Source organism: Trachurus japonicus, chromosome 3 (genome assembly GCF_045865225.1).
Source record: "Trachurus japonicus isolate A0001 chromosome 3, Traja_1.0".
NCBI classification, from domain to species: domain Eukaryota; kingdom Metazoa; phylum Chordata; class Actinopteri; order Carangiformes; family Carangidae; genus Trachurus; species Trachurus japonicus.
This window is the reverse complement of record NC_140909.1, coordinates 40,559,032-40,585,416: the sequence shown is the minus strand read 5'-3', so window position 1 is coordinate 40,585,416 and position 26,385 is coordinate 40,559,032. Positions and strand designations below refer to the sequence as shown.

The window sequence follows — 26,385 nt, the reverse complement described above, 5'->3', positions numbered from 1 at the left end:
TTTTTTTTCCCCTCTTTTTTATTTATTTTTTGATCAAGGTACATTAATAGAGTTTGGCAGGTCAAGGTGATCCTTACCTGAGGATTCAAACATAAACGTTGTGGTTTCTATAATGTTCTTTCCGAGGCTTTGTGTGAGAGCTTTTCCACATCCTTGTCACTGACTCAGTGATCTGTGTAAATCATTTGCTGGGGACATTTCTAGATTTTTAGTTTGTGTTGCTATAAGCACAACCATTGAATATGGAACTACAACTGGTGCACCTGTATTTAAAAATGTTTTTACTTAGCCTACAGAAGTGAAATGTGCTCAGCAGAGGTGGAAAGTAACGTAATACATTCACTCACATTACTGTAGGGTTTTTTTGTACTTGTACTTAAAGGAATAGTTCACCAAAAAATGAAATTCAGTCATTAGTGACTCACCCTGCTGATGAATACTCCGGAGTGGCTTTTCATTCCTCAAAGTGCATCTGGAGACCCGGGAGGCCGGTTCGTAGTCCAACAAAAACTTTATATAAGAGTAATAGGGCGGGGCGGTGCGTGGCACAGTGGTTAAAGCGGCCGCCCCATGTTGAGGCTACAGTCCTCAACGCAGGCGTCCCCAGTTTGAGTCCCGTGTCGGGCAGACCTTTGCATGTCATTCCCCCTCTCTCTGCCTCCCCCTTTGCCGTCGATCTGTGTGCTATCAAATAAAGGCAAAAACACCAAAAAAATATATTTAAAAAAAAAAAAGAATAATAGGGCCCGACACAAAAACGTCCATACAACTACACAAAAACCATTTAATATTCCTCCACACTGCTCGTTTGCTGCAATCCAAGTATTGTTTCCAGTAAATTCTGGGCTATTTCCCTTCAGGACACTTGGATTGCAGCAGATGAGCAGTGTGGAGGTATTTGTGTAGTTTTATGGACGTTTTTGTGTCGGGCCCTATTTTTCTCATATAAAGTTTTCGTTGGACTTCGAACCCCCCTCCCAGATCTCCAGATGCACTTTGATGAATAAAAAACTACTCTGGAGTAATTATCAGCATGAGGGTGAGTCACTAATTACTGAATTTCATTTTTTAGTGAACTATTCCTTTAAAGTCATTCTAGAAATCTGTAATTTTATGTTTTGTTCTCTGTTAGCCTGAATTGGAAAAAAAATAACAAGCAAAGTTGAAAATTTGCACACTGGAATCTACGGCAGTGAATGATGATGGCAGGTGGAATCACAAGAAGGATGGAGATTATCCCTTGTAATACAGAAATGTCCGTATTTGAGGAATAAATAGCGCATTCCGTTTTATAACAATACAGGATTGGTTCTGATTTGTTTTGAGTTTGTTCGGTTTATTTATGGAAATGTGGACTGAGCTCCTCCACCTCTTGTCCTTTTTGCACTACACAAGAAAGAACCCCACCCCTGTTTAAAAAATAACTAAGTACAGGTACAAATTGTCCTCTGTCTGCTGGATAGTTTGTGCACTTGATGTGTGATTGCCATGCTGAGAAACTTCACTTTGACTTCAGAGGCACAGCACCATTAAAACATCTCAGTGTGTTGCTGCTATTTTATTATTCTGCCTCTTAATTGGAGCTGCGTGTCAGATTTGAATTCATTTACATGTTGAGTGAAGGAAACAGGGCTCAGACGCTTGTTGACATGCAATGACAGATCCTTTTTTTAAACGCCGCACACAATTCACTGTCAGATGTAATTCTCATCATACTGTGATATAAGTGTACCCACACATAAATGCACTGAGATATACACACTCAGAAACATTTATGAGCTGCATTAAGTTCAAGGGAAAAGCAGATGTACTGTGAGTACTTAATACTGTTTTACTCAACTGGGCAGATATTTACTGACTGACAACTGAGCAGTTATCCACTAATGCTCCAGTTAAGTCAGATGCATTTACATCTGAGAGGATCATGTGTAATGTAGATCAGTGTCAATGTGTTTGTCTTTGTTGCATCTGTGTATAAATCTGTAGATCTGGAGAGTCCAAGTGATTCCACTCAAGTTGATGCTTTCACTGTCTCTGGTGCTCAAACTAACCATCTGAACTGTTCTAAGTCATGGAGACTAGTCTGCACACAAAATATTTTGTCAATAAGAAAACATCAAGGTTATTAATGAATATGAATAATGAATATTATGAATTAGCTATTCGTCAATTAGATGCTTTTCAAAGTTTTCTCAGACTGACTCAATTTCCTAGAGATCAGGGCTGCCTCTGCTCCATACCAGTCTTTGCAGGACTCTTTGTTCTTCTTGTTGTTGAAGATAGTTCTCTGTAACTCCTGCAGTTTATTTGGGATCAGTGAGTATGGGGCTGATCAGATGTCACTTTATAGTACTATCTAGGTGGTAAGATTCCAAACTTGCAACATACTATTATAGCTGTGTCCAAATTCATTGGCTGCATCGATCCTTCAGAGGACGCATTTGAAGGCTGGTTACTCACAGTCAATACGTTCACATGCACAACTAAGTCGAGCTGTGCTCAAAACTCGACTTGAGCGTTTCGTCTGAGCTCTGTCCTTGTCCCAGTTTACATGCAACAGGGAGAATCGATCAATTGACAGTGTCTGCCTCCTCAACATAGGCAATGTGTCGTTTCATAAATAACTAAGTTCTACAACTACAGCAACCAACAACTCCAAAACACTCTGGTGGACAAGTTGTGACCTGCACATTCACCACGCTATGAGATAATAACGGAACGTTACCGGACAGAGTTGTTTTAGAGGTAAATACAGGGACTGCTTGCTGAAAAACTTCCCCAGATGGGAACGCGCATCAGCAGTTTTGCATGAATTTACCTCTAAAACAACTCTGTCTGGTAACGTTCTGTTATTATCTCATAGTGTGGTGAATGTGCAGGTCACAACTTGTCCACCGGAGCGTTTTGGAGTTGTTGTATTTGATGAGTTTGATGAGGGAAACCAAGAAATCCCATTAGCTTCCGTAGCGTAGCTCTGAGCAGCTCACGATTCTGCTCCGCCGTTCTAAAAATAGCTTGCACCGACAATTAAAGGTAACAAACCTACTGCTAAGACTATGGGGATTATGGCAATGGGCCAATTTGCCAAAACGTTGAACTATCCCTTTAACTCAGTTACACATGAGAGATGAGCTGGGTATGTGACAGTGACCCAGGACAAGTCACAACAAATGAGTCCCCAACCTGACTAATGCTCCTGTGGCTGAACAGGAAGTGAATGTGTGAGTTATGACGTCCCCGTGCTTTGGACATTGTAGCGGTGTATGAATATTCATGGATGGACAGGGATGTGTCAGGACAACTGGACAGCTGTCTCATTACAACTGGATTTAGAGACAGAGGTCAGGGCACTGAGAGGTTTGTCAGCTGATCTGTGTGTGTGATTGTGGTAAACTATCCCCTCTCCACACATGCACACCTGTACACACGCGCACACACACACACACACACAACCCCTTTGCACTCTTCCTGAGGACAATAGCTGTGCAGTGAGGTGAGACTGCAAGAGGAAAAGCATTTATCCTAGCGGAGTGGTGCTGATGACCCTCCCTGCTGGCTCCTCTTGCTCTCTTTCTCCCTCAGGGCTAAAACAGGAAGCTTTTGTGTTGCCTGGACAGAGTCACGGTGGAGTGGGGGGGGTGGGGGGTGGGTAGCACCGGCAGGCGGACTGCTGTCACACCGCACACAGCTTTTTCAGGGCACAGGCTGTACTTTTGACATGTGTCTACTGACATTACCCATGATGCACCCCCCTCTTCCCCCTCCTCCTCCTCTCCCCCGGCGAGGGTTGTCTCCTCTCCTCACAGGGGTAATGGCGTGTGAGACAGGTCGGGAGAGGGAGAGGGAATATGCTGTGTATGTATGACAGAGAGAAGCTCTGAGACTGAGGAAGAGGAGGAAGAGGTTCTTGCTGCTGCTCTTGTAGAGATGATCCGTTTGTCTGTTTGTGATCACAGATTTAAATGAGGTGCAGTGTTTACATTTGTGCTTACAAATGCACTAATGCCTGGATCTCTGCAACATCTTAATTAAATCAACCATTACATCTGAATGACAGTGAGTCATTATAACACTAAGAAGAACTATAGACATATTTTAGCATGATTTCTAAATACACATTTATGCTATTTCTTGTTTGGTTTTTTTTTTACATTTATTTTGATATGATATGAACATAGTGTCATTCAAGCATGTCCCTGGTGTGCGTCTCTGCTTAGGTTGTGTTTGTTATTGTTTCTGATTGTCACAACTTAAAGGGATAGTTCAACATTTTGGCAAATTCGCCTATTGCCATAATCCCTATAGTACAGTGGTAGATTCATTTCCTTTAATTATAGGTGCATGTTGTTTTGAGATCAGCAGAGCAGAGATGCAAGCTGCTCAGTGAACACAATGGAGGTGAATGGTACAGGTCCCCCAGTCCCTCAAAACTCATCAAATACACAATACAACAACTCCAAAACGCTCTGGTGGACAAGTTGTGACCTGCACATTCATCATGCTATGAAATAATAACGGAACATTACCAAGACAGAGTTGTTTTAGAGGCAGATGCATAGCCGGAAATACATTCCAAACACGGCTGCTGGGCCGAACGATTTCAAAGGCGAATGTAGTTCCTTTAGTATTTGCTTCATGTGTTGTAATGTTACATAAATACATTATTATTTCAGGAGGAATACGCACAACCATGTGGTGGGTATTCCTCTATCAGCATGTCTTACAGAAGGGAGGCACCTGTTGAGTAACGCACATTTCCTTATATGGAAAGCCTTGTCGGAATGGTGGGACGTTCGCATATCGGAATAGCGGTATGTCGGATTGGTGATATGTCTATATGGTGGGATGTCGGAATGACAGCATGTAACCACTTTTATAATGTAGAAATTCAGTTACTAACTCAGGTACTTTTTGGGGAAAGTAACTAGTAACTATAACTGAACTTATGTTTTAAAAGTAACGTGCCTAACACTGGTCATCAGCAATAATCTGCATCAGTCACATCCCTCTCCTGCTCAAGATGAAAGCTAAAGGAACAAGACGTCAGGACATGGAAGATCAGACATCCAGCAGGAGAAGTGCTGCTCCTGTGTTGAAAGGAGACGGCTGATCAGGACGTCTCCTGGTTGTATCCCTCTGGACGGCCTCAGGGCGTCACCATGTCTGTGCTTCAGCTTACATGTGTAGACTAACACACCTCAGTCAAGGGAGATCTCCATGCAAATGCTGAGCATTAATAATTAATCCGTCATTTGTCTTATTAGATGGAAGAACTTTATCCTCAGAAGCTTTCATCCTAACTGCTCTGATGGCTCATCTTTCTTCTCCGGCTCCAGTTAGTTGGAAATCACAGATCAAATCACTTTGTTCAGTTCAATACTGCGTAGTTTGTTCATTTCTTTTAAGTTAAATGGTCACATCAGCCCTCAAATGCACTTCAGTATGAACAACACTAAGTGGATGTATCACGATTCACATGGCCATGACCTTCAGAGCTGATTCTGACTGCCTTCACTTCAGTTGTGCTTTCTGTTCATAGTCCAGATCGTTCCATTCAGTAACAGTACAAAACCAGCCTGTTCAAGCTGTGCACACAAGGTCAACAGCTCAGCAGCTTATTATTTGCAACAGAGTTATTAGATGATGATTGTTTCTGTGGCTTCTCTGTCACCTGAGCTAAAAGCTGCTGCTTCTGGCACTGGAGACGCTGATGGAGGAAAGGTGGTCCAGCCACAAGGCTGTTGTTTCCTTCACTTTGTGTTTTCATTTATGACTTAACACACTGGTGCGTTGTGACATGTGTCACCGCGCAGTGCCAATGTGCATTCAAACAGTTGGATCATGCAGCTGTTCAATTGGCCGTTAAATACAGTCAGAGTGGATAATCAAGGAAGATACTTGTAATAATACATACTGTGTGTTTCCTGTGCACGGATGTTTTCATCACTGATGTCAACCAGCAGGGGAACTACAGGTAACAGGCCAGTCCACCACCGTACATCACAGAAACATCCAGCAGCAGCAGAATGGGATGATTATTCCATTAATTTCACGGATTAAGTCCAGTTTTCCAAAACAGTATTCAGAATGGTGTTTTGAATTCCTGTTGGGTAGATTCTCCTTCCTCTGCTCAGCTGCCACTGACTGCCACTCTCAATGACCAGACCCCCCACCCCTTTTTTTTTGCTTCACTTTGCAGAAAGCCCATAGAAATCCCAGGAAAAGACTCACACTCATTTGCCTGTCACATTAACTTGGCACCTCACTTTCCTCACTGGCCCCTTGAGCCACTGTGAACCACCCAAACAAATGACCTGTTCATAAGGCACAAAGCCCCCCTCCTCCTCCTTCCACCTCCCCCTCCACCGCCCTGTCAGCCTTCCGGCTTCATTTCACTCCTTCCTCTTTGCAGTGACCTCCTCTAACCTTCCCTCCCTCCTGATGTCTTTGTTTTCTTTTAGAAGTTGGTTATTTCACTTTATTAAAACTGATTGGCTACCTCGCATTAGTGACTTCATGGAGGGAACATGACATAATAGCTCACCACATGTCTGGGTTTTACAACAGTAAACAAATCCCATCCATGTTAAGCATAGCCTACTTATATTAATCTATTGGTAAACATATTGAAGCAAACTTACAAAGTGTTTAACTTAAAACAAATGGAAGTTCATTTACAACAATAAAAGACAAAAAAATGCAACATTTTTTACATCATTTGCAATTTTTTTATTTTGTTTTTACAAGAACTGCAAACTATAAAAACAATTTTTTTGAAGTCTGCAATATAAGTATTATAAGTGGATCCATTAGTAGTAAACGCATCTACATTATAACATTCAGGTGCAATGTGAATAATCAATGTGTCTGGTAATCCAGGATACATGGAGGATGCTATAAGAACAGACATGTTTACCCACATCCAGGTGATGTAAGTAAACTGGTTTAGTGTGTGAAGAGCTGCAACGTCTCACAAATGTTCACTCAAGTAGATGCACACTGAAACTTGTGTACACCAGCGTGTGTGTTCACTCAGTGTTTGTTTTAGTTACTTTGAATGCAAGGTGTGTGTGATGTTGGAATTTACTTGGACTCTGTGACGCCCAGTATATAAGCCCTAAACACACACACACACACACACACACAAAACAGTGACTAGTCATTTGCTTGTATTTTCCGAGTCAATTATCTATGCTGTCCTTGTTTGCGTCCAAAACTTAAAAAATGTATGCAGTGAATATTTTATAGTACATTTTGTTATAATTCCTGAGTTCTGGCCAAAAAAACGTGTTTTGTTTGTTTGAAAAATCCTGATGAGTTCATCCCTGAATCCATGTGAACATCACTGGGTTTGACGAAGTTCCCTCAAAGCGTTGATGAGTATGATATCCATGGGTGGATAAAGATGGATGGTGGATGTTATGGAAGCCTGTGACATCAACGGCTGCTCCTCTGTGTTTTGGTAAACTCCTCCTGCTGTGTTTGACTGTACTGCCTCTGAGTTTCTCTTAAGCGTCACTTTTGCTGTGTGATCCTAATTATCTCTGAGGACCTCCTCATTACAGCTCCATTTGATGGAGGAGGAAGGAAGGAAGTTTATAATCATGTTCAATTAGTGCTCCTTCACATTTTATCTGAGCCCTTCCACTGTGCTAATGACATATTTGTACCAATTACTTGCCTTGCTGAGCTTGTTAACCCTCGTGTTCACCTTGGCAGTTAAAGCGATTGCTGTGAGGAGTTCAAACAAAACAAAGAATGAGACGGTTTCCTCCTCCTTGTTTTTACCACCTCCTCACTGTGGAGGCGGTGGAGGAGGAGTCGATTAATCCTCCACTCTCAAGCCAGGGTTTCTTATGTGTGCCTTTAGTGTTAAACTGTAACATCCTGTCTGCCTTAGTATTAAAGAAATAGTTCAACATTGCTTGGAAAAATGACAATAAGAAACATGTTAATTAGTGAATTTTATTTGTGGTGGTAGGAGGATTATGTTATGTTTATACAGAGCTATGCTGGCTGTTTCCACCTTTATTCTAACCCATGCTGGCTGGAGCTGGAGCATGAGTTCAATCATCTCATGTAACTCTCAGGAAGAAAGAAACAAGCAGACTTCCCAAAACTGCTACAGCGTTCTGTTTTATCTGGACACATTAACATTAAAAAAAAAAAAAAATCACAATAAGTTGATAGATTTTGGACATGATACCTTTGGACCTTCTAAAACATGGCATCAAGTGAAAACTAGGTCTGTGAAATATGTCTACAATGACTTGAATTTCTAATGAAAGTGCTGAAATACCAACAGGTTACATCCATACATTAGGGGACTAGACGAGAATCGATTGATTACAATAGTGTGTTGTTGAAAGTAGAGTTACAACTCTGACCAGCCGTGGTTGAACACCATCCACCACAACTGCTTTGCAGTCCCATTAAATATATGTACTGTAGGAGGCTATTACAGCTGTGCTGTGTGTGTCATGGACTAGTTTACTCACCTGACTGTAATGATGTTCTCACTTTATGACACTGTTATCTTCTTATTATCATCCACTTTAATGGAATTAACATAAGTCAGCATCAACATGTTGGGCCCAGTTATACAGTATTGGCCAGTCGTTGAAGTTTGTGTATACATGTATGGGTGTAGGGTTTTTAATAAATATTAAAAATAAAAACCATAGAGTTGACTAGTCCAGCTTTGATTCATTTTTAGTCTGGTTAATTTCTAGTTTGTTTAGTTTTTGGTCTGTTTTATGTCTGAATATGGTTTTAAGAATGTCTGAATGGGTATTATTGAATGTATGTGAAATGTAAAGATGAGAATATTTCATAATAAAAGAGAAAAAAACAAGACAAGCGCTTATACAGAGCTCTTATAAGCTCTTATAATGTAATGCTGTTTTTTGTTTTTATGTTTTTATTATGCTTGTCTTGTTTACATTATGGTAAGACTACAGTTTGCTCAGTGACTGACAGATAAGTCAACTTTAAGTTCTGTTTATGTATTTTTTGTGGTTGTTGCTGTTGTTTTGTTTATTTTATGGTGATTGGTTGTTGTTGTCATTTTGTTTCTTTTGTTTTGTATGTTTTATGGCAAGAATGTTGCTCAGTGACAAATTACTTGGAAAATTAGATATTAAGTGAGGGGCAGGCAATATAAGATGTATCTTCTCCCTGCTCCCTTCCAACCAATGGCAGAAATGTTGTGATGATATTGTCAAATTGTGAAATTGCCTTGGTTGGAATAAATAAAAAGAAAGAAAAAAAAAAGAAAGAAAGATAATTGGACATTGCACGGAGAGCATTATAATGCTATGCGGTCTATACTGACACACTTGATGTACACTGTGTCAAGCCTGAAACAGGAGAGCCTCCATCACTGTTTTGATTTCTTTTCACCTGAAATTAAAAACACACAAAAAATGGAAAATCCAGTTAAAGTATTGTTTTCATCAGTCTGTGTGATCAAAGATCAAGGGAACAACAGCAGTGAATTATACATACAAACCTAAAAAGACACACACACACACACACACACACACACACAAACCCTCCTCTAATTTGAGCCCCTGATTCTGAGTGGGCTCTTGTGTCCAGTGCAGACTGATGAAAGCGTCTCATCTTCAGGACAGGTCAGAAGATGGAGCGTGGCCTGAATGCTATCAAAGCAACCCAATGACCTCTGGGAGGTGAAGCACCAGCTCTATGTGCCTCTACACAAGCTCCTTTAATCTCTCTCTGCTCTCAGCAAGCACTTGGTTATCCAATGAGTGAGAGAGAAAGGAGAGAGCTTCTCCTTTTTTATTTGTTCCTCCTATAAAACAAAAAAACCCACTCATCTGTGTTTTTCTTGGGGCGACTGGGATCAGCCCAATCGATGCACTGCCACTGCAGAGGATGTGAAGAGGGGGGAAACCCAGAAAAGAAAGATGTGGAGGGGTGTAACTGCTGAAAATGGGATGGAGAAAAGGAGACGGTGGAAGTGGCAGATGAAAACATAAAAGGCTGTCTTGGTGAGAAACGAGAGCTGGAGAGTGAGAGAAAGGGCTCATCATTTTGCTCTCCATTTCGTCTCATGGTGCCATAAAAGAGAGATGAAATCAGAAGGCTGTCAGGTAAAGGAGAGTAAAACCTTTGCCTCCCGCTGAAATGGGCCGAGGAGAGAAATGCCCTGCATCACTTCTCCTTCACAGAGAACGCTCTAGACTGTCAAGAGAACAAAAACAACTTGCATCATGGTTTTACAGGCCTTTGTAAGTGGTTAGAAGCCTTCACTGGCGCACGGTCGGCTTTTAGCCCAGACTCAGGAAAATGTGCTGATGAACTGGCTGAAATGGCTCTTAAAGGGAGATGATTTGATTTGTTAACATATCCAAATTTATAACAACAACACAACACACAGAAAACAGAAAATACACCTAGTGAATCCTCCTCCTACAGCTCATACTGCTGTATAAGTATGGGACCAATCAGATGCCTTCCTGCTGGGGCTGCATGATGGACCAGAATCGACCTCAAGATAAAATAACTTATCAAAGGACATGTAATTGACACCTGGTTTAAATACTGCAGGAACTTTTCCCTCTTCTGCAGAAATCTGTCATGGTGTACCTCAAGGCTGCATTTTAGGCCTCATTTAATTTCTATTTTATTTGCATTTCACGTTTGTGCTCTGTTGTGATAGTATTTATAGAAATTACTCTATTCCTTATATTTATGGTGGCGACTTTCAGGGTTTTTATGTACTCTGTAAATACAGCTTTGAAATCATTGGGTAGATTTTCTTCCAGCTGAACTGTCCAAACTTCCATCTGGCTGAGACATGACCACAGTATGAGACAGACTGTTTTCATTGACAGGTTATTTCATGCGATATCTAACTTGTGGCAACCAAATGACAACAATCTTACAGAAACACTCAAATATCATATTGGATAAATATTGCATCAACTCCAACGCGGAGAGAGTTCATGTATTCCTCTATATTTAACCAAACCGCAATCTTTCCTCATCTTTCCAAAGAGTTTTAGATGCTGAAACTCAGCCACAAAGGACACAGAACACCAGTCCCATTTTCTGTCAAAGTGCTCTGTCTGATTTTGTAAGGCTGTAATCTATCTAGACTATCTGCTGTGACTTACATACTGTATGCAGCATATAACTGCAATTATGCTTCCTCTGAAACACAACAAGCAAAATCATCAAGTCATTCATAAACGTTGTTTCTGGTTGACAGGGTTAAATAGGGACAACTGCTCAAGCTGGTACAATTGATGCTAAAGCGTCTGGTATAAATTATGTACATGTATGCATGCATAACTCAGCCATATGCACAGAGCCTCCAGCCCACGCAGTTAGGTGAAATGCGTGGCAAAGAAAGTGCCCCATATTGCATCCCTAACCACGCTGTCTCCCTCTCTCTCACATACACAGTCAGAAATCACAGCCTTACAGCCAGCACCCCCACAAAAGTGAAAATGAATGCACTCACCACCTGTGGTGGGAGCAGAACAAGAGAGTGGGAAAGGACGTGGGAGAGGAAGAAAGAGAGCAGAGAAGGAAACGACATGGCAACTGTTCAGAGCGGTGAGTCAGGAAAACAGGATTCAAGGACGTTGACATTAATAGCATATATCGTGAGTAATTGTATGGAAGCCCGTCCTTGACACAATATGTACCAAAGTAAAAAAGTTTCATTTTCTCACAAATGAATACCACGCCAATCAGGCATTGCCTAGCGCTAAGCCACAAATTCCCAAAGTAGTTTGTCTTTTTCTAAGTCGTGTGTGGGTGTGTGTGAAATATGAGTGTGGCTGAATGTGTCTCTGCTGTTTCTGTGATTCTGAAGCAACAGAGCAGCCACTTGGTGTGTCTCTATGTGTGTGAGTGCGTGCATGCGTGCGTACATGTGTGTGTGTGTGTGTGTTTGCGTGTGTGGTTTGGCAAGCCACTCTGATCCTGAGCTGTGTCTCATCCCTCCCACCATTACTGCTGTCAGCAGGCCTGAAACCACAAACCATCCCATCTGGAAACAAAGCCATTAACTCACTACAACCGTCTCCGTCTCTCTCTCTCACACCTTTTTACTTCATGTTAGAGCTCCTCTCTCTCTCTCTCTCTCTCTCTCTCTCTGTCACACTTCACTTGCTTCGTATCAGTGTGTGCAGTCACAAATGAATTAGAAGTCTGTGTGTCACCACCATGACATTTAACTGTTCCCATTTCCGAGGAATGACACCTACAGTAACATTTGGGTGTGTATTGACACTGGTGGGTAAATGGGGTGTCTCTTAAGGTGCTGCTATGACACAAGACCAACAGGCTACTTAAACCCCTGTCAAAGTAAACTTATTAAGTTACTGGGAAAAGTCTACTGATATTTGAAATTAGAATAAAATAAATACGCCACCTGCAGCAAATAGACAACCAGAAATGACTGTAGCATTCCTATTCACAACCTTCTCCTGCTATTAGAGTCAATTACAGCCCAATAGAAGCATATGATAGAAAAGTGCTGAAACTTGGCACACTGAATGTGAAATTTTAAGGGTAATACATGTACTTTTGCCCTATTTACAAAAATGGGGTACTATTGGATTCATTGGTTCAGAATCAGCTCAATAAACCATTACACTAACAGATGATCTTCACATCAGACCATGAGGATGTATCTGCACAATACATACAGAAACTTCCTATCTATTGTCACAGATCTTGGAGCTTAAACTAAACATGTTTTAACCCATCAGTCATGTGATGCTCACTCTGCCAGTGGGAAAACTCTCTCTGTGTAGAACCGAAAGAAAAGCTGAAAGAAAAGCTCAGGTTTCAATCCATCTCGCTTGGCATCTGAGCTCCATTAATATCTCTCATATTGTGTTTTCCTCTTTAAACAGATCAGCATTAAACTCGGGAAAGACGCCCAACAAGATTTCACAAAGGCAAACACAGCACGGTGAACTAAAACCATCAGACAAATGCAAGCCGAGCTCTTTTTTAATCCTCAAATATTGGTTTACTTTGTAACTCCTGAACTCAGCGCAGATACGCTGATATTAGGATGTGTGGCAAATTTTAATCAAAATGAAGTTTGAAAAGATTAATTAACATTTAGCTTTTTTTTAAAAACAAAATTAGAACTGGTGGTAAAGATTTTTTGTAAATGCAGATATTTTCCAATTATGTATTCATGTATTCCCTGGAATCATATTATTAAAACCCCAGCCATGTGCATGTGAGCAAGGACGAGCCCAGTGTCTTCTGGTTGTAGCTTTGTCTTCACAGTAGAGATGTGTGATCAACCTTCTCATCTCATTCCTTCAAGTAGAACATTAAGTTTCTGCGAGACATAGAACATCTGTAATTTCTAAGCGACACCAGATGTTAGTGGGTCAATCACAAGGAAATGGGCCATTCTACAAAAACAGTTTTATTGATTTATTAACAACTGTACATTTCTTTTCAGTGCTGACAGCATTTGCTACATACTTTGGTGTGACTCAGAGGGACTTGCACATGTTGCCCCTTTTGTTTTCTTGAGGGAAATGCTGACAGGATCAGGAGCACAGTGTAGAAACCACAATTATTCACTGTCGTCAACATCGGAGACACTTGATTTTTACCAATTTGTGTGTTTTTGTCTTCACATTTCTGTGCCGTTCCCTCCGTCATCGTGAGCATTTACAGGCACTGAACATTTTTATAAAGACAGACCAGTCTTTGCACTTAATCAGGTCAAATGTCTCTCCACCTACTCGCCACGGTCAACCAAACATATTCCAGGAATATTGATAAGACCAAGGGCACAAGGATTCCAATAGTGCAGATTGGACTGTTTGAGTTTAGTCTGTAGACCAAGAAATCAATGGTGCAATTCAACATCCATATTACGTCAAGTTAGCAAAAAGCACATTGTCGTTCAGTTTGTGCCTGCTGCAGTGCTTCTGCTGCCAACTGAGGTCCAAGGGTTAGGCTAAACATTAAACGTTCCCTATCTCCCGTAATCTAACAAGGTAAAACAAACAGAGAAAGATAGCACAGACAGAGCAGTACACTTTAAAAAGGTTTTTTTTTATATGAATTAAATTTACATCCATGTCTTTTCCTGAATCATAGCGTCCTACTCGGTCCCACAGTGGTCCAAACCAGCAGAGGCTCTGCCTGAGTCGGAGTGCTCCATGTCAGAGATTAGACCGCGTTTCCATCGTCCAGTAAGAGCACTGTGACAAAAGGCCATTTTTAAATCTCCACAGAAAGTCCTGGTTTACAAGTTCCATGCTCCTCTGTTTGAAAAGGTCAGCCCGGAGAATGTGCTTTAAGAAAATCAAAGAGTAACATTGTTAAAAAGTTCTAATCTATGTTCTGCTCTCCCACTCATGTATATCATGGCATAAGAGAGAGTGGGCCAAAAAAATCATCACAAGTACACCCAGGACATGAAAATATATATATTTTTTATAATATATATAAAATGTCTTTTATTTAATCCGGTATTTACACTTTTCACAAGATGTCTGGGGAACAAGGTTCTTAGAAATGAAGCGCTGCTCCACAGGGTTACACCCAAATGTCCTCAGTAGAAGAAAAAAAAAATCTGAAGATACAAAATAAAAAATGTGCAACCCAAAAATAAACCCTCCAAAAGCAAAGGACAAAAAAAAAAACTTCTTTCCAGCATGTGTATCCTTAGTCCAACAGATCCCTTGGTTAAGTTCCTTAGTTCATCTCAGCCTGTCGTTGGATGGTCAGGGTGAAAACGTAAAAGTCATCTCAGTAGAAGTGCTGAAGCAGAGCGGCACGCTGCTTTCTCTTCAGTAGATGACCTCATAGACAGTGGCCTTCTTGTCACCGGATCCTGTCACGATGTATTTGTCATCTGCTGAGATGTCACAGCTCAGGACGGAGGACGACTCCTTCGACTGCGGAGGCAAAGAAGTCATTCAGTGTTTCAGGTTATTCATATTTCATACAATTCTATTATTACACAGGGAGGGAGCACAGTTTTTATCTGTTTGTGGTTATTACATACTTGTTTTCCTTCAGCAGGAGCCTTACTAACCAACAAGTGCTGCTACTTAGTCAATCAACTGTTAGTTAATGAACAATGGAATGAACAAACAATTGACTATCTGAGACAAGCAACCTCTCATCTGAGGGGCTGGAACTAGACTGACTGTTTTTTTTTTCTTAATAGAAAAAAATATATCAAAGATGGTCAATGACTAGTTTCTTCCCTGAGATGATGATTCCAGTGCTCAGATGCATCTGAAAAGCTTGTAGATAGACCTAAAGCTGAGCTCTGTTTGTCCCACATAATCATGGCAGTGTTGAATTACAGTTAAAGAACAATAGAATCTGAGCACTACAAAAACTTCGTCATCTGACAGTAATGTAACGTTCTTTTATACCCTTGAGTTTAATTGTGCGTCTGTGATTCTCTCAGTTACCTGGAATATGCTGGCGCCATAAGGAGTTCTCCATGCGTTCAGCAGGTTGTCCTTCCCTGTGCTCACAAACCATTTACCTGCAAACACAGAAACAGACGTCTTGAGAACATAATCTAAAGGGATGTGTGCTCAACACACACGCTCTTGTTTGTCCTCACAAACCTGCTCACCACCGTCTCCTCTAGGCTTTGAGGAGAGATTTACTATTCACTGTGACTGTAACATGTGACTCTGTAGGCGGCTTATCAATGACCATAAAAACCTAATAGGGGAAAATGCTATTATATAAACAATCATAAAAAGCACATAATGAAGGAGACTCACATTTCCACTCTGATAATTATTTAAATCACCCTCTGATTAATTACCCAACTGACTAGTTGGCTAATGATTCAATTAGTGACAGCGAGAGCTCTGAAATTGCAAGCATCATTTGAATGAAGCAGTTCTGTGGTGGCAGAGATAGGGGACTGTGCTGTGGGGGGTTTGTGATGGGAAATGAAACAGGACATTTCTGGAAATATGTCAGTGAGGCGACTGTAAAACTTCATTTGTCAGAGCCATAAACCTGAAACCAGCTGGTCTGCCCGACAGGCAGAGGGATCTGAGCTCAACAGGCAATGACAAATTTCTCTAATGAGCATGTTTGTGGAGTAGCAGCCTCCTTGTTCCTTTATTGTGGACTATTTAGACAGATGAGATAAAATACTGTATATACGGTACGCATATTAGAGCTGGGTACCACTACTGATTTACTGAGTCAATTTGATTCCGATTCACAAGGTCCCGATTCAATTCGATTTCCAATCCGATTCGATATCGATTCATTTAGACAGATGTCAGTTTTATCACCAATTTTGCTCAGTTATGAAAGACATTTTCACAGAACTGAAAAAGATGAAACTCAACCTGTTGCATTATCAAAAATATCTCTGTTAAGAATTGACCCAAAAGCAGTTACATTCATGCACATTTATTTAATTTGGAAATATATATATATATAATTAAGGAAATATATATACGTATATGTTCATGACCTCAAGGTCTAAAACTAACTCTGGGAACAATGCACGTTCTGAAAATCAGAATTGGTCCAGGTAAAACCTTTGCCTGATGTATCAAAAACAAAATCACAGCATCATCAGACGTCATCCAAGAAGAAACCTTTTATCTCCTTTATGCTAAACAGCTTATCTGTGTATCTGTGTGTGAGGCCACTTACCACAGTAGGCGAACTTCAGTGAGAGGACACAGCTTTCGTGCAGGTGCAGCTGGTACTTGTCTGGCTTGGTGTGGTGAAGCACCTCCACGTTGCTGCTCTCCATGCCCACAGCCAGCCATTCTCCGGTGGGGCAGTAGCCCAGCGAGAAGATCTGTGACCAGGGAGCAGTTGAGTCGTCAACAGCACGTCATCGCTTCAGATTCACAACTCATCAACAATTCTGCATCATCTCCACTACTGTTACTGATGTGGCTTCTACATTTGGAATCAATGTGAAAGATGTAGTAGTTGACTTTGAGGTGGGCTGGATTTGTTTTTCTCTACCTGTGAGGTAAAGTCGTGTTGCTGGAGCTGTCGCCCCTCCCTCAAATCCCACGAGCGGACGGTGTTGTCGAGCCCTCCGGTCCACAGCTTGGTCCCGTCGTGGGAGATGTCGATACAGCTGGCTCCGTCTGTGTGGCCCTGGAACTGCCTGAAGCAACACCAGAGCACAAAAGATCAAGTCAGCCAAAGAGCAAACCGAAAGCCCTCCCAAACTCTAACAATGAGAGGGTCTTGTGTTATGTTGGTGGTCACACATTTGTATTCCTCAATCACAGTGACGTGTGTATTAAAGAATTCAAAGTGCTAGAGGTTTGCCACTTCCATACAAATCCATCCTCCTGAGCCGCCGTACTGACCTGACCAGGGTCTGGTTGTGGAGGTCCCACACCGCGATGTTTCCGTCCGAGCAGCAGGAGAAGCAGACCTTGGCGTCGGGGCTGATGGCCAGCGCGTAGCAGGCCGGAGCCGAGGAGGTGAGCTCGGCCTTGATGCGGGGCGTCTGCGAGGCCAGGTCCCAGATGGTCAGCGTGCTGGCCTCCCCACCCACTATCAGGGTGCGGCCGTCAGGCAGCAGCTTGCAGGAGCGGATGTAATTGTCTCTGTTCTGGAGCACAGACGAGAGCAGAGCATCTTAACAATGTGTGTGGTTTCATTCAACATGTGAAACTGCTGCATGAACATATACAGTATATGGGTCAATGACCTGATGCAACCCACTGTCAGGTGGTGGAACGAGTATTGTTTCGTAAAAATCTGACTATAGACAGGAAAGAAATCTGGACTGAAATGTGGAATAAATGTAATTCACTTTTGCAATGCAACACTATTTTACAATATTTGTCACACATTATTTTGAATAAAAGCTTTTTGTTTTTAGGACATGTCCTGCCCAGTGTTGCTAAAATGCATTAAAATTAAAGTATAGAAACTAAGAAAAAATCTATTTCAATTTAATGTTTTCAAAAGAAAGTAAATATACTTTCTCTAAAAATGTCATTTCAAACGACATAAAACCAACATGAAAACAAAATGTACATGTACAGTTCGATGATGATGACCTGATGAAGGGCTGAGAAGCCCGAAACGTTGTCAGTAAAATATTCTGGAGCAAAACGAGGTTGTGCGGGCTATTTCTTCTCTTTTCTCATGTAGCCTACAGTTCAACAAATCTGATGCTTTTAAAACACTTTTCTTACTTATTAATTTTCATTTATTTATTTGTCACTGATCCATATATATATATATATATATATCCACATCAAGACCATCCACACTTCAACTGGAGAAGAGCTTTTCTTTGACAGGTGAAGTTTTCAGAAAGCAGCTAACTCCTTCATGTCATAGTGAAGATAAGAGTGTCAGCTTTAACAAGAGAGACAGAGAGAGAGAGTGGGGCTGCACTTGTTGGCCAAGCTCTAGGAGAGCAGGAAGACAGAGATCAATAGGACTGTGAAAGCCCTCGGTCGAATTAAAACAGCACCCTGATGGCTTTATAAGACCCAATTGCACTCTGGACGCACCTTAAGGGTGTTGGAGGCCATATGAGTGGAGCAGCGTGAAGCCGCAGTATCAAAATGAGAAATGGGAGGCAGTTGGGAGGAAGTAATGAGCTGGGTAATGGCAGACAGGGTTGGCCAATCAGAGTATCATTACTCAGCAGGCTTTTTTTTTTTTTTTCTCACTAAGGATTATTTCAGCACAGCAGTGAGACACTTTGCTGAATTATTCACATCTCTGTCTGCTGGGATCTGGAGGAAATCTATGGTGGGCTGTGGAGTCAGGCTACATTTGATGCTACAGAAAATCTGATCTCAGTAACCTCATGAAACATGAGTGCAGTGTGTCTCTGTTCTGGTTGGAAGCCTTGTTACTGATTTGAAACATCTGCAGTAATACACACATATATAAAACACACGGGTAAACCCATTTCTAGTTCCCTCCTTCCTGCCGTGAGTTGAAACAAACATGTAGTTACCAGACAGTCCAGTTGGGACACTGGGCTCTTGCTGCCCGGTTGGCTGATGTCCCAGATCTTGACACAGCCCTTGCCACCGGTGTAGACGTGACGCGTGGGGTTGCTGATGGTGACGGCGCACACCACCTCCCCGTGGCTCAGTGTGTTGATCTGGCGGGCGTGGCGCGGGATGCCCGGGCCCACCAGCGCATCTGGAGGGAAGGGCACGGGCTGCATCTGACCATCTGCACTCACATGAAAAGAATAAGCTCTGCAGAGGACGGAGGAGGAGAGAGACGGTCAGTATGAGCTCGGCGTGTGACATCTGTTAATAAAAACTAATTAAAAGGATAGTTCAACATTTTGGCAAATTCGCCTATTGCCATAATTCCTATAGTCATAGGGGTAGGTTCATTACCTTTAATTATCCGTGCATGTTGTTTTGAGATCTACAGGGCAGAGACGCAAGCTGCTCAGTGAACACAATTGAGGTTAATGGTACAGGTCCCCTGTTCCTCATCAAACTCATCAAGTACACAATCCAACAACTCCAATAGTATGTAACATTACGACACATGAAACAAATGTAGTTCCGGCTTTGCATTTGCCTTGAAAACAACTCTGTCTCATAATGTTACATTATTATTTCATAGCGTGGTGAATGTGCAGGTCACAACTTGTCCACAAGAGCGTTTTGGAGTTGTTGGATTGTGTATCTGATGAGTTTTGAGGGACAGGGGACCTGTACCATTCACCTCCATTGAGTCCACTGAGCAGCTCACGTCTCTGCCCCGCAGATCTCAAAACAACATTCACCAATAAATAAAGGTAATGAACGTAAACGTCTTTGACTATAGGGATTATTGCAATAGACAAAATGTTGAACTATCCCTTTAAAACACAGAGACGTGCAGCACGGCCCGCTTTTTTTGCTTTACCACTAGCCCTAGTACCTGGTACCAGGTACCATTTTTAGTACCTCCTCGGCCCTGGTTCCAAGCGAGCCGAAGCGATACCATAACGTGACGTCAGTCGACTACCTTCCACTGATTGGACAGAGCGTCGTCGAGAGCGCTACGTCCGGCATGAGAATCAAACCCGGAAATTTCAAAAACAGAGCGGCAACAGCGCCCGCTGATTCTGTACCGAGACTTGTTATTCCTTCACCCGAGTCAAATGATGCTGTGTGTAAAACCACACTGTGGTCCGTGATCGAGGTGCAGACGAGTGAGTTTGGAGCTGACGAGCGCGATCACCTCCGCAATCACCCCCGTGCCGACCCCACCCCCGCTGAGGAGGTACTAGAAGAACTCAGCTGTAGTGGAAAAGCACCTTTACTGAGCCGAGCCGTGCCGTGCCGCGAAAGTGTAGTGGAAAAGTGCCATAAAACACAGATACTCACGGTTTTCCACCAGAGATGGAGGTGAGGCTGGCTGGCAGGCCTGGAGCTCTCATGTGGGGATGAGGGTCAAACCCCGCCTACACGAGCAAAAACAGGGAAGCGTTAAACAGCAGATAACCTGCAAAGATAAATTAGACTAAGCTAATATTCAAATTGAAAACGATGCTCCACTTAAGCTGCTAACACCCTGAGGAACTATTGTTTCCAGGCAAATCCCTTCAAAGGTGCAAATTCAGCCTCGTTGCATACAGGCAAGCTTTGCACAAGGCTACAACATCCCACTTGCTAATGCTAATGAAAGCCCGGGAGATTTTCAAACATGGAGATGCATTTTGGGGGCGAGTCTCTCTTTTTTTTTAAAAAGCCTTTAGAATGCTAACTAACTAACATCAAAGTAAAGGAGCCAGGCTGTCTTTGTACTCTCTCATTATGTACACACAACAAGCTGCAGCCAGCCAAGCAGAAATATTCACGATGAGTTATGGAAATGCCGGATGACTGCTCAAGTTTCTCAAAGTCATTCTGCAAACACTTAACAACCTAAAGGCGAGGTGGATCATTCACACAGTCCTGTCATGTCAAGCTGATGGAGGCTGAATGTAGGTGGAAAATGTGTTTTTTTAATAATATATATAGAATCTGGCATAGTTACAATTGGTGAGCGTCCGTAGGCGGCGGCAGCGGCGGCGCTCATCTGTGGTGAAATGAGACCCGGATAAACGCCGGGGCTGGTCAGGGATCCGTTCATCTCGTGGTGACCCATCATAGCAAACGGGGCGGCATAGGAGCCCGCAATGGACAGAGGTGTACGGAGAGCAGGGGCAGCTGGAGGAGAAGAAACATTCTCAGTTTTTTCAAAGAAACTGTGTAGAAGCCAGAGACGACAATTAAGCTGAGGAAATGCTAAACTATGGATCATTAACATGAGTTAATAACATAACATTGCAACTGGTGATTATTCCCATTGTATTTGGTTCAATCTGCTGAGGAAAACTGTCCTGAACTCCAGAATGAGTCATGGTGAACGTTTAATCTCTAGATTATTTTTCAGTTAATTTGCAGATGTTTTTTCTTCATTAAATGAGATGATCATAAAATGTCACAAGTGGTTGAGTAGTTTTTTTAAAGCCCCAATTGATTGATTGTTATTATAATGCCTATTTTATCCAACCAACTCTCCTTTGTTTTCTTAAAAATGGGCTGGCTAGGATCGCAGCAGTTTTGCTCTTGCTGGTAAAATACCTAACCATTAATTCATTACCCTTTTATTTTTCTGTCAGTCAGTAAACCATTGTGAGGCGCGTTAGCTATGCGTACCCAGTGCCTCCATGCCGGGTGGTTTGCCCATCGTCAGAGGTCTCAGGCCTGGAGTGGTGCTGGTTCCTGGTGTTGGCGCCTCGTTCCTCGGTGTCGGTGTGTTGGACTTCAGGCTCGGTGTGGATGACTTGTCGTTCTAAAAGAACAGAGATACTTTTGACCTTTGTGTGCAACCTTGTTTTGTATCCTCTTACTGAAACATGTAAGTTCCCTTCCTGTGACTCTCAGCCACACACACACACACACACACACACACACACTCCGGCAAAAATGAAACACTGTCCGTGCCAGAGTAAGAAAATCCCCCAGTGAGTCAAAAAATACCCCCATTGGCAGGGAAATCCAGAGTGACAATCTGAGTGGACGGCTCAAGGTAATCCAATCTAACACTGACACTTCATTACAGCCAGCATGTGTGTGTGTGTGTGGCAGGGATAGGGCCATAAACCTTTGCTTAGAAGTCATGCTTGTTAAGAGTGGCTAGACAAGCAAGATGGAGGCCCGAACACTCCTCTCATAATTAATCCATCTCATTCTTCCTTTGCAGATCAAGCTGGAGGAGTGGGGTAGGCCTGGTGACACACACTAATGAGGGAGGGGGGGTGAGGCTGGGCGTCACGGGAGGTGAGGGGCGGTGGTGTGGACTATAAATCTATCCTAATCCTTAGTGAAATGGTTTATGTAAAAGCGATGAAGGAGGACTGTTTTGGCCTGGTTAGCCAGAGCTTCAGTATCAGAGAAAACAGGGGGGGCTGGAGGAGGGGGGGTGAGACGAAGCAAGGAGAGCAGACAGCAGTTCCCATGCTGCTGTGTCTCTGAGTTATTTACGGCCTCGGGCAGAGGAAGAAATGACCATTTATTGGGTAAGCCATAAAGGAGATTGAGAGGAGTGAGCCACAGGGCTTGATTTCCTGAGAGTGCATCCACCCTCTGCCCCTTCAAGCCCCTCATAGCAGCCCACTGCTAAGCCTCCTGCGTATTAGTCCTTCACACAGACACCCACTTCACTTGACAAATGCCCCTTAGTCTGTCAGTCCACCCCCACCCCCTCCACTGTAACCTCCTTATTCCATCCTCCTCTTTAGCCTTTCGGTGTGTCCCTCAGACTCACATGGGCGTGGTCCTTGGCCTTGGAGGACGGCGTGCTGCCCGAGGACGCGACGGACGCTGGGCTGTTGGGGGCGGCGTCCTTCTTCAGGACTCGGGATTTATCCAGGCCGTTTTCTGGAGGGGAGTGAGCCGGGCTGGCTCGCGGGGTGGCCGGATCCTGCCGAGTTAAACGAGACGGACAGAAAGAAAGACTGAACAAACAGACCAGAGGAAAGCCACTGGCATGTACATGTAGGTCAAACAAACTGGGGCCTCATGTGCAAACACAGATAAATATACTCATGCCTGCTCATACTCTCTCTCTCCCTCTCTATCTCTCACACACTTTTCATTCACCTGTCACTCCCTTTTCTCTTTGAGTTCTTTGTTCTTACTTTACACATGAGTGGCAAAAATAAAAAATACAGCAAGTGAGCACACACAACCAATATTGTGACAGTGGATTTGTCTCACTATAGACAGCAGACAGTATATTTGTCAACACTGTGAAAAGTGTTGAGGTTTCTGCCCACCAAGACAAAAGGGAGCTGTGTTTAGGTTCCACGCAGCGTTGACGCAGGAATGTGACTGAGCGACTCTGACGCAGTCTTACCTCATTGGAAACATCCACCACCAAGTCGTCACTTTTGTCTCCGTCACTGTCCTGAAAGAAAAGAATGGCAGGGTTCATTTACACTGACGGGGCTACAGCAGGTGAACATCAACATGTAGAGCCCACGTCAGCTCCATGTTTTGCTTTAAGAGTGTGTACAGAGCATTTATGCATTTGTGTGAAATATTGTACATCCATATGAACTGAAACTGTGTAATAATTCATTTTAGTGGACTGTGATTTCCACATGGTTACAATGTCTTGAATGGTTCTTGGATTTTATCAGGAATATACAGACCAATAAAATAAAACATGAATAAAACGGTGTGGTGATATAATGAACTAAGTAATAAAGTAGTTATTTAGATTTACCTCCTGGCGTGAAGGCTGACATTTTTAAGAGTGGCTTAATATAGAGACTGCCAGTAAACCCAGAACTCTGTTAGCGCTTTTAGCACTTCCGGTTCCCTCGTCTAAAAGTCAATACGTTTTTTGAATGGGATTTTGGTAAAATACCTCAAATTAGGTCTGTGGTTAACTAAGGCTTACAGTAAGTGAGTTTCAGGTTTTGTTCTACGATATAAAACATGTCAGTAAATACACTACTTGTTGAAGCTTTTACGTGTGGTAAAAAAGGCGGTTGCTAACAAGTTGCTCTACAAACCTTGTCAGGGACATTAAACGTCATCACCCCCGAACAGGCCAGAGTGTTCTTATGGATGTTATTTTATGTTATTTATGAGTCTTCAATAAGTAAAAACAGTCCAATTTCCCCATTATACAATGTTTTTCAAATAAAGCTAAAGCTTAGTGGTGACGTCAGTCATGCAGCCGTGTAGTAGTCTGTTAAAGCCTAACGTTAGCTTTTTACTTCTGGCCATCGCATTTAAGCTTCATATACGGTAGAAAAGGTGTTCATATGTGCAGATTATCTCGCTGAACAAAACTTGCAAGTATCATAAACTTGTGTAAGCCACAGCTGATTTTCTACCATAATCCAAAACACAATGCAGAAATCCCATTCACTTTCTTTTCCTGGAAACAGCACAATGCTGAACTTCTGGGTTTTGATGTCAGCGATGGCACACACACTGTGTTAACCAGAAACAAGCCCCGGTTCCCATCAACAGCTACAACAACAGGAGAAGCTGCTCACTGATGTAAACTCTAGAAACAAAGAAAGCGGTAAAAGACACTCACATATTTTTCGTCCATTTTGCGTTTCTTGGAGTCGAGGCTGTAGTCTGAGGAGCCGCGGTGCTTCTCGCTCGCCGCCCGCAGGCTGTCTGATGGTGACACCGAGTTATTCTGCCAACAACATGCAAACAGACCACACAATGAGTGTCCCCCTCTCTGCAAATCTGTTACACATTGGACTCTTGGCATCCTCAGAAAACTGTTGAAAACCATATAATAATCTGCATCATACAGCGATACAATCCATCCTCTATGAGCATGACTGTTGTGCAGCTGCAGTAAAGTCGTCTATTATGTGAGGAGATGAGCATGGCTAATATTGTAAATGGAACTTTGCTCCGTCTTAACCCATCATGATGTGATATGGAGTGACAAGCTGCAGCTCTCGCAAATAAATACATTTCTCTATTGGGTTAGTGTGGCAGATGTAAGTTAAGACAAATAAAAAGAGTCCTGTGAGGACATGTGAGCATATGTCCTTCAGTCGAGTGAATGTTGTGGGGATTAAATGCAGCAAATGACAAACCCTCAGAAAAGCAGGAAAGCCAGGAACTGTCAAAGGGTGCATTTAAGTCCAGACATGGCCTCGGAGCCTTCTCCTTTATCAGAGCAGCGACAATATTGACTGTAAAGCTAAACGCACAATGCTCCCAGACTGAACTGGACTGATTTGGGAGAGAGGGGACGGAAGAGGATTCTGGGACAGCTTAGCCCTGCCGCCGCCAAGGCAATGGAGCAAGGAGGAAACGAGACGAGACAGCTGAACAAACCCCCCCGCACACGGAGAACGCCGGCGAACACAAAAAGCCACTCCGAGACAAAAGCATTAATTTGCAGCGAGGTGGTGCGTTGAGCAGGTTGAGTGGAGGGCGAAGAGAAAATGTGAGATGGGAGCGGAGTGCAGCTCAGGATATTTGGTGTACAGATAAACACAAAACCCGACATTTAATCCCCGGGCTGACCTGGACGGACACGCTCGGAGCAACGTTAACAATTCAAAGCAAACAGGGCTTGCATTCCGGACTGTACTTTTTTTTTCTCACGGTGACATGCAAGTACATGCAAATAAAAACAAAAGTGACCAGGATCTGTCACTGTATAACCTATGTTAATGACTAGTGGAGAGCCTCTTAGTGTGTGTGTGTGTGTGTGTGCGCAGTGTAGCACGTCAGTGACAAAACAGCAGAAAATGACTGACAGCAAAGTTCATGAAAATCAACCAGAATAAAAAAAAGGAAAGAAAGAGGGAGGAAAGAAAGTGGCCATTGAGGGAACCTGGACAAGAGTGCAATGTGAAGACACAAAGAGGGTGTTGCCAGCAGAGAAAAGAGCCATGAAAGAGGCAGAGTGAGAAAATGAGAGAGAGAGAAAAAAAAAGAGGAAGAAAGACAAGAGAGCAAAACAGGAAAGGAACTTGGCAAGCAATGAGAGCGTAGCAGTGTGGCAATGAGTTCTCCCCACTAGTGAGAATGCCCGGACAGGCTGGCACCCTCTCAGAAGCTGCAAACGGGATTTTTGTAGTCTGGGCAATGGTGTGGTGGGGTGGCACTGCCAAACAACCCAACAGGCAGAGGGGGGAGGAAGAGGAGGAGGGGTGAAGGCCAGCAAACCCTGAGGCTGGCCCACAATGTTGGGCAGCTCAACAAATCCCAGCCTTCATCAGAACAGAAAGATGTGTGGGGAGGGAGGGGGAGAGGAAGATGTCTGACATCTTGGCTGCAAATGACGGAAAGAGAAAGAGGAGCAGCGGAGAAGGTAACAGCTTGAACGGCGAGTGAAAGGATGCCGTTAAAGAAGACCTCCTGAGCCCAGAGTGAC

At 42.9% G+C, this 26,385-nt stretch overlaps 1 protein-coding gene across 1 annotated transcript in view; it reads right to left on the bottom strand.

The window, feature by feature from the left end:
- Positions 1 to 13,414: 13,414 nt before the first annotated feature.
- tle3b (TLE family member 3, transcriptional corepressor b) overlaps positions 13,415 to 26,385 on the bottom strand; it is a 34,048-nt gene continuing 21,077 nt past the window's right edge. The window contains 12 exon segments of the mRNA XM_085772757.1: positions 13,415 to 14,921; positions 15,450 to 15,526; positions 16,672 to 16,822; positions 16,996 to 17,143; positions 17,352 to 17,599; positions 18,971 to 19,220; positions 20,352 to 20,428; positions 21,004 to 21,176; positions 21,669 to 21,804; positions 22,780 to 22,935; positions 23,371 to 23,421; positions 24,571 to 24,678. Of these exon segments, the coding sequence (XP_085628883.1) occupies positions 14,814 to 14,921; positions 15,450 to 15,526; positions 16,672 to 16,822; positions 16,996 to 17,143; positions 17,352 to 17,599; positions 18,971 to 19,220; positions 20,352 to 20,428; positions 21,004 to 21,176; positions 21,669 to 21,804; positions 22,780 to 22,935; positions 23,371 to 23,421; positions 24,571 to 24,678 (1,683 nt within the window). The 3' untranslated portion in view covers positions 13,415 to 14,813.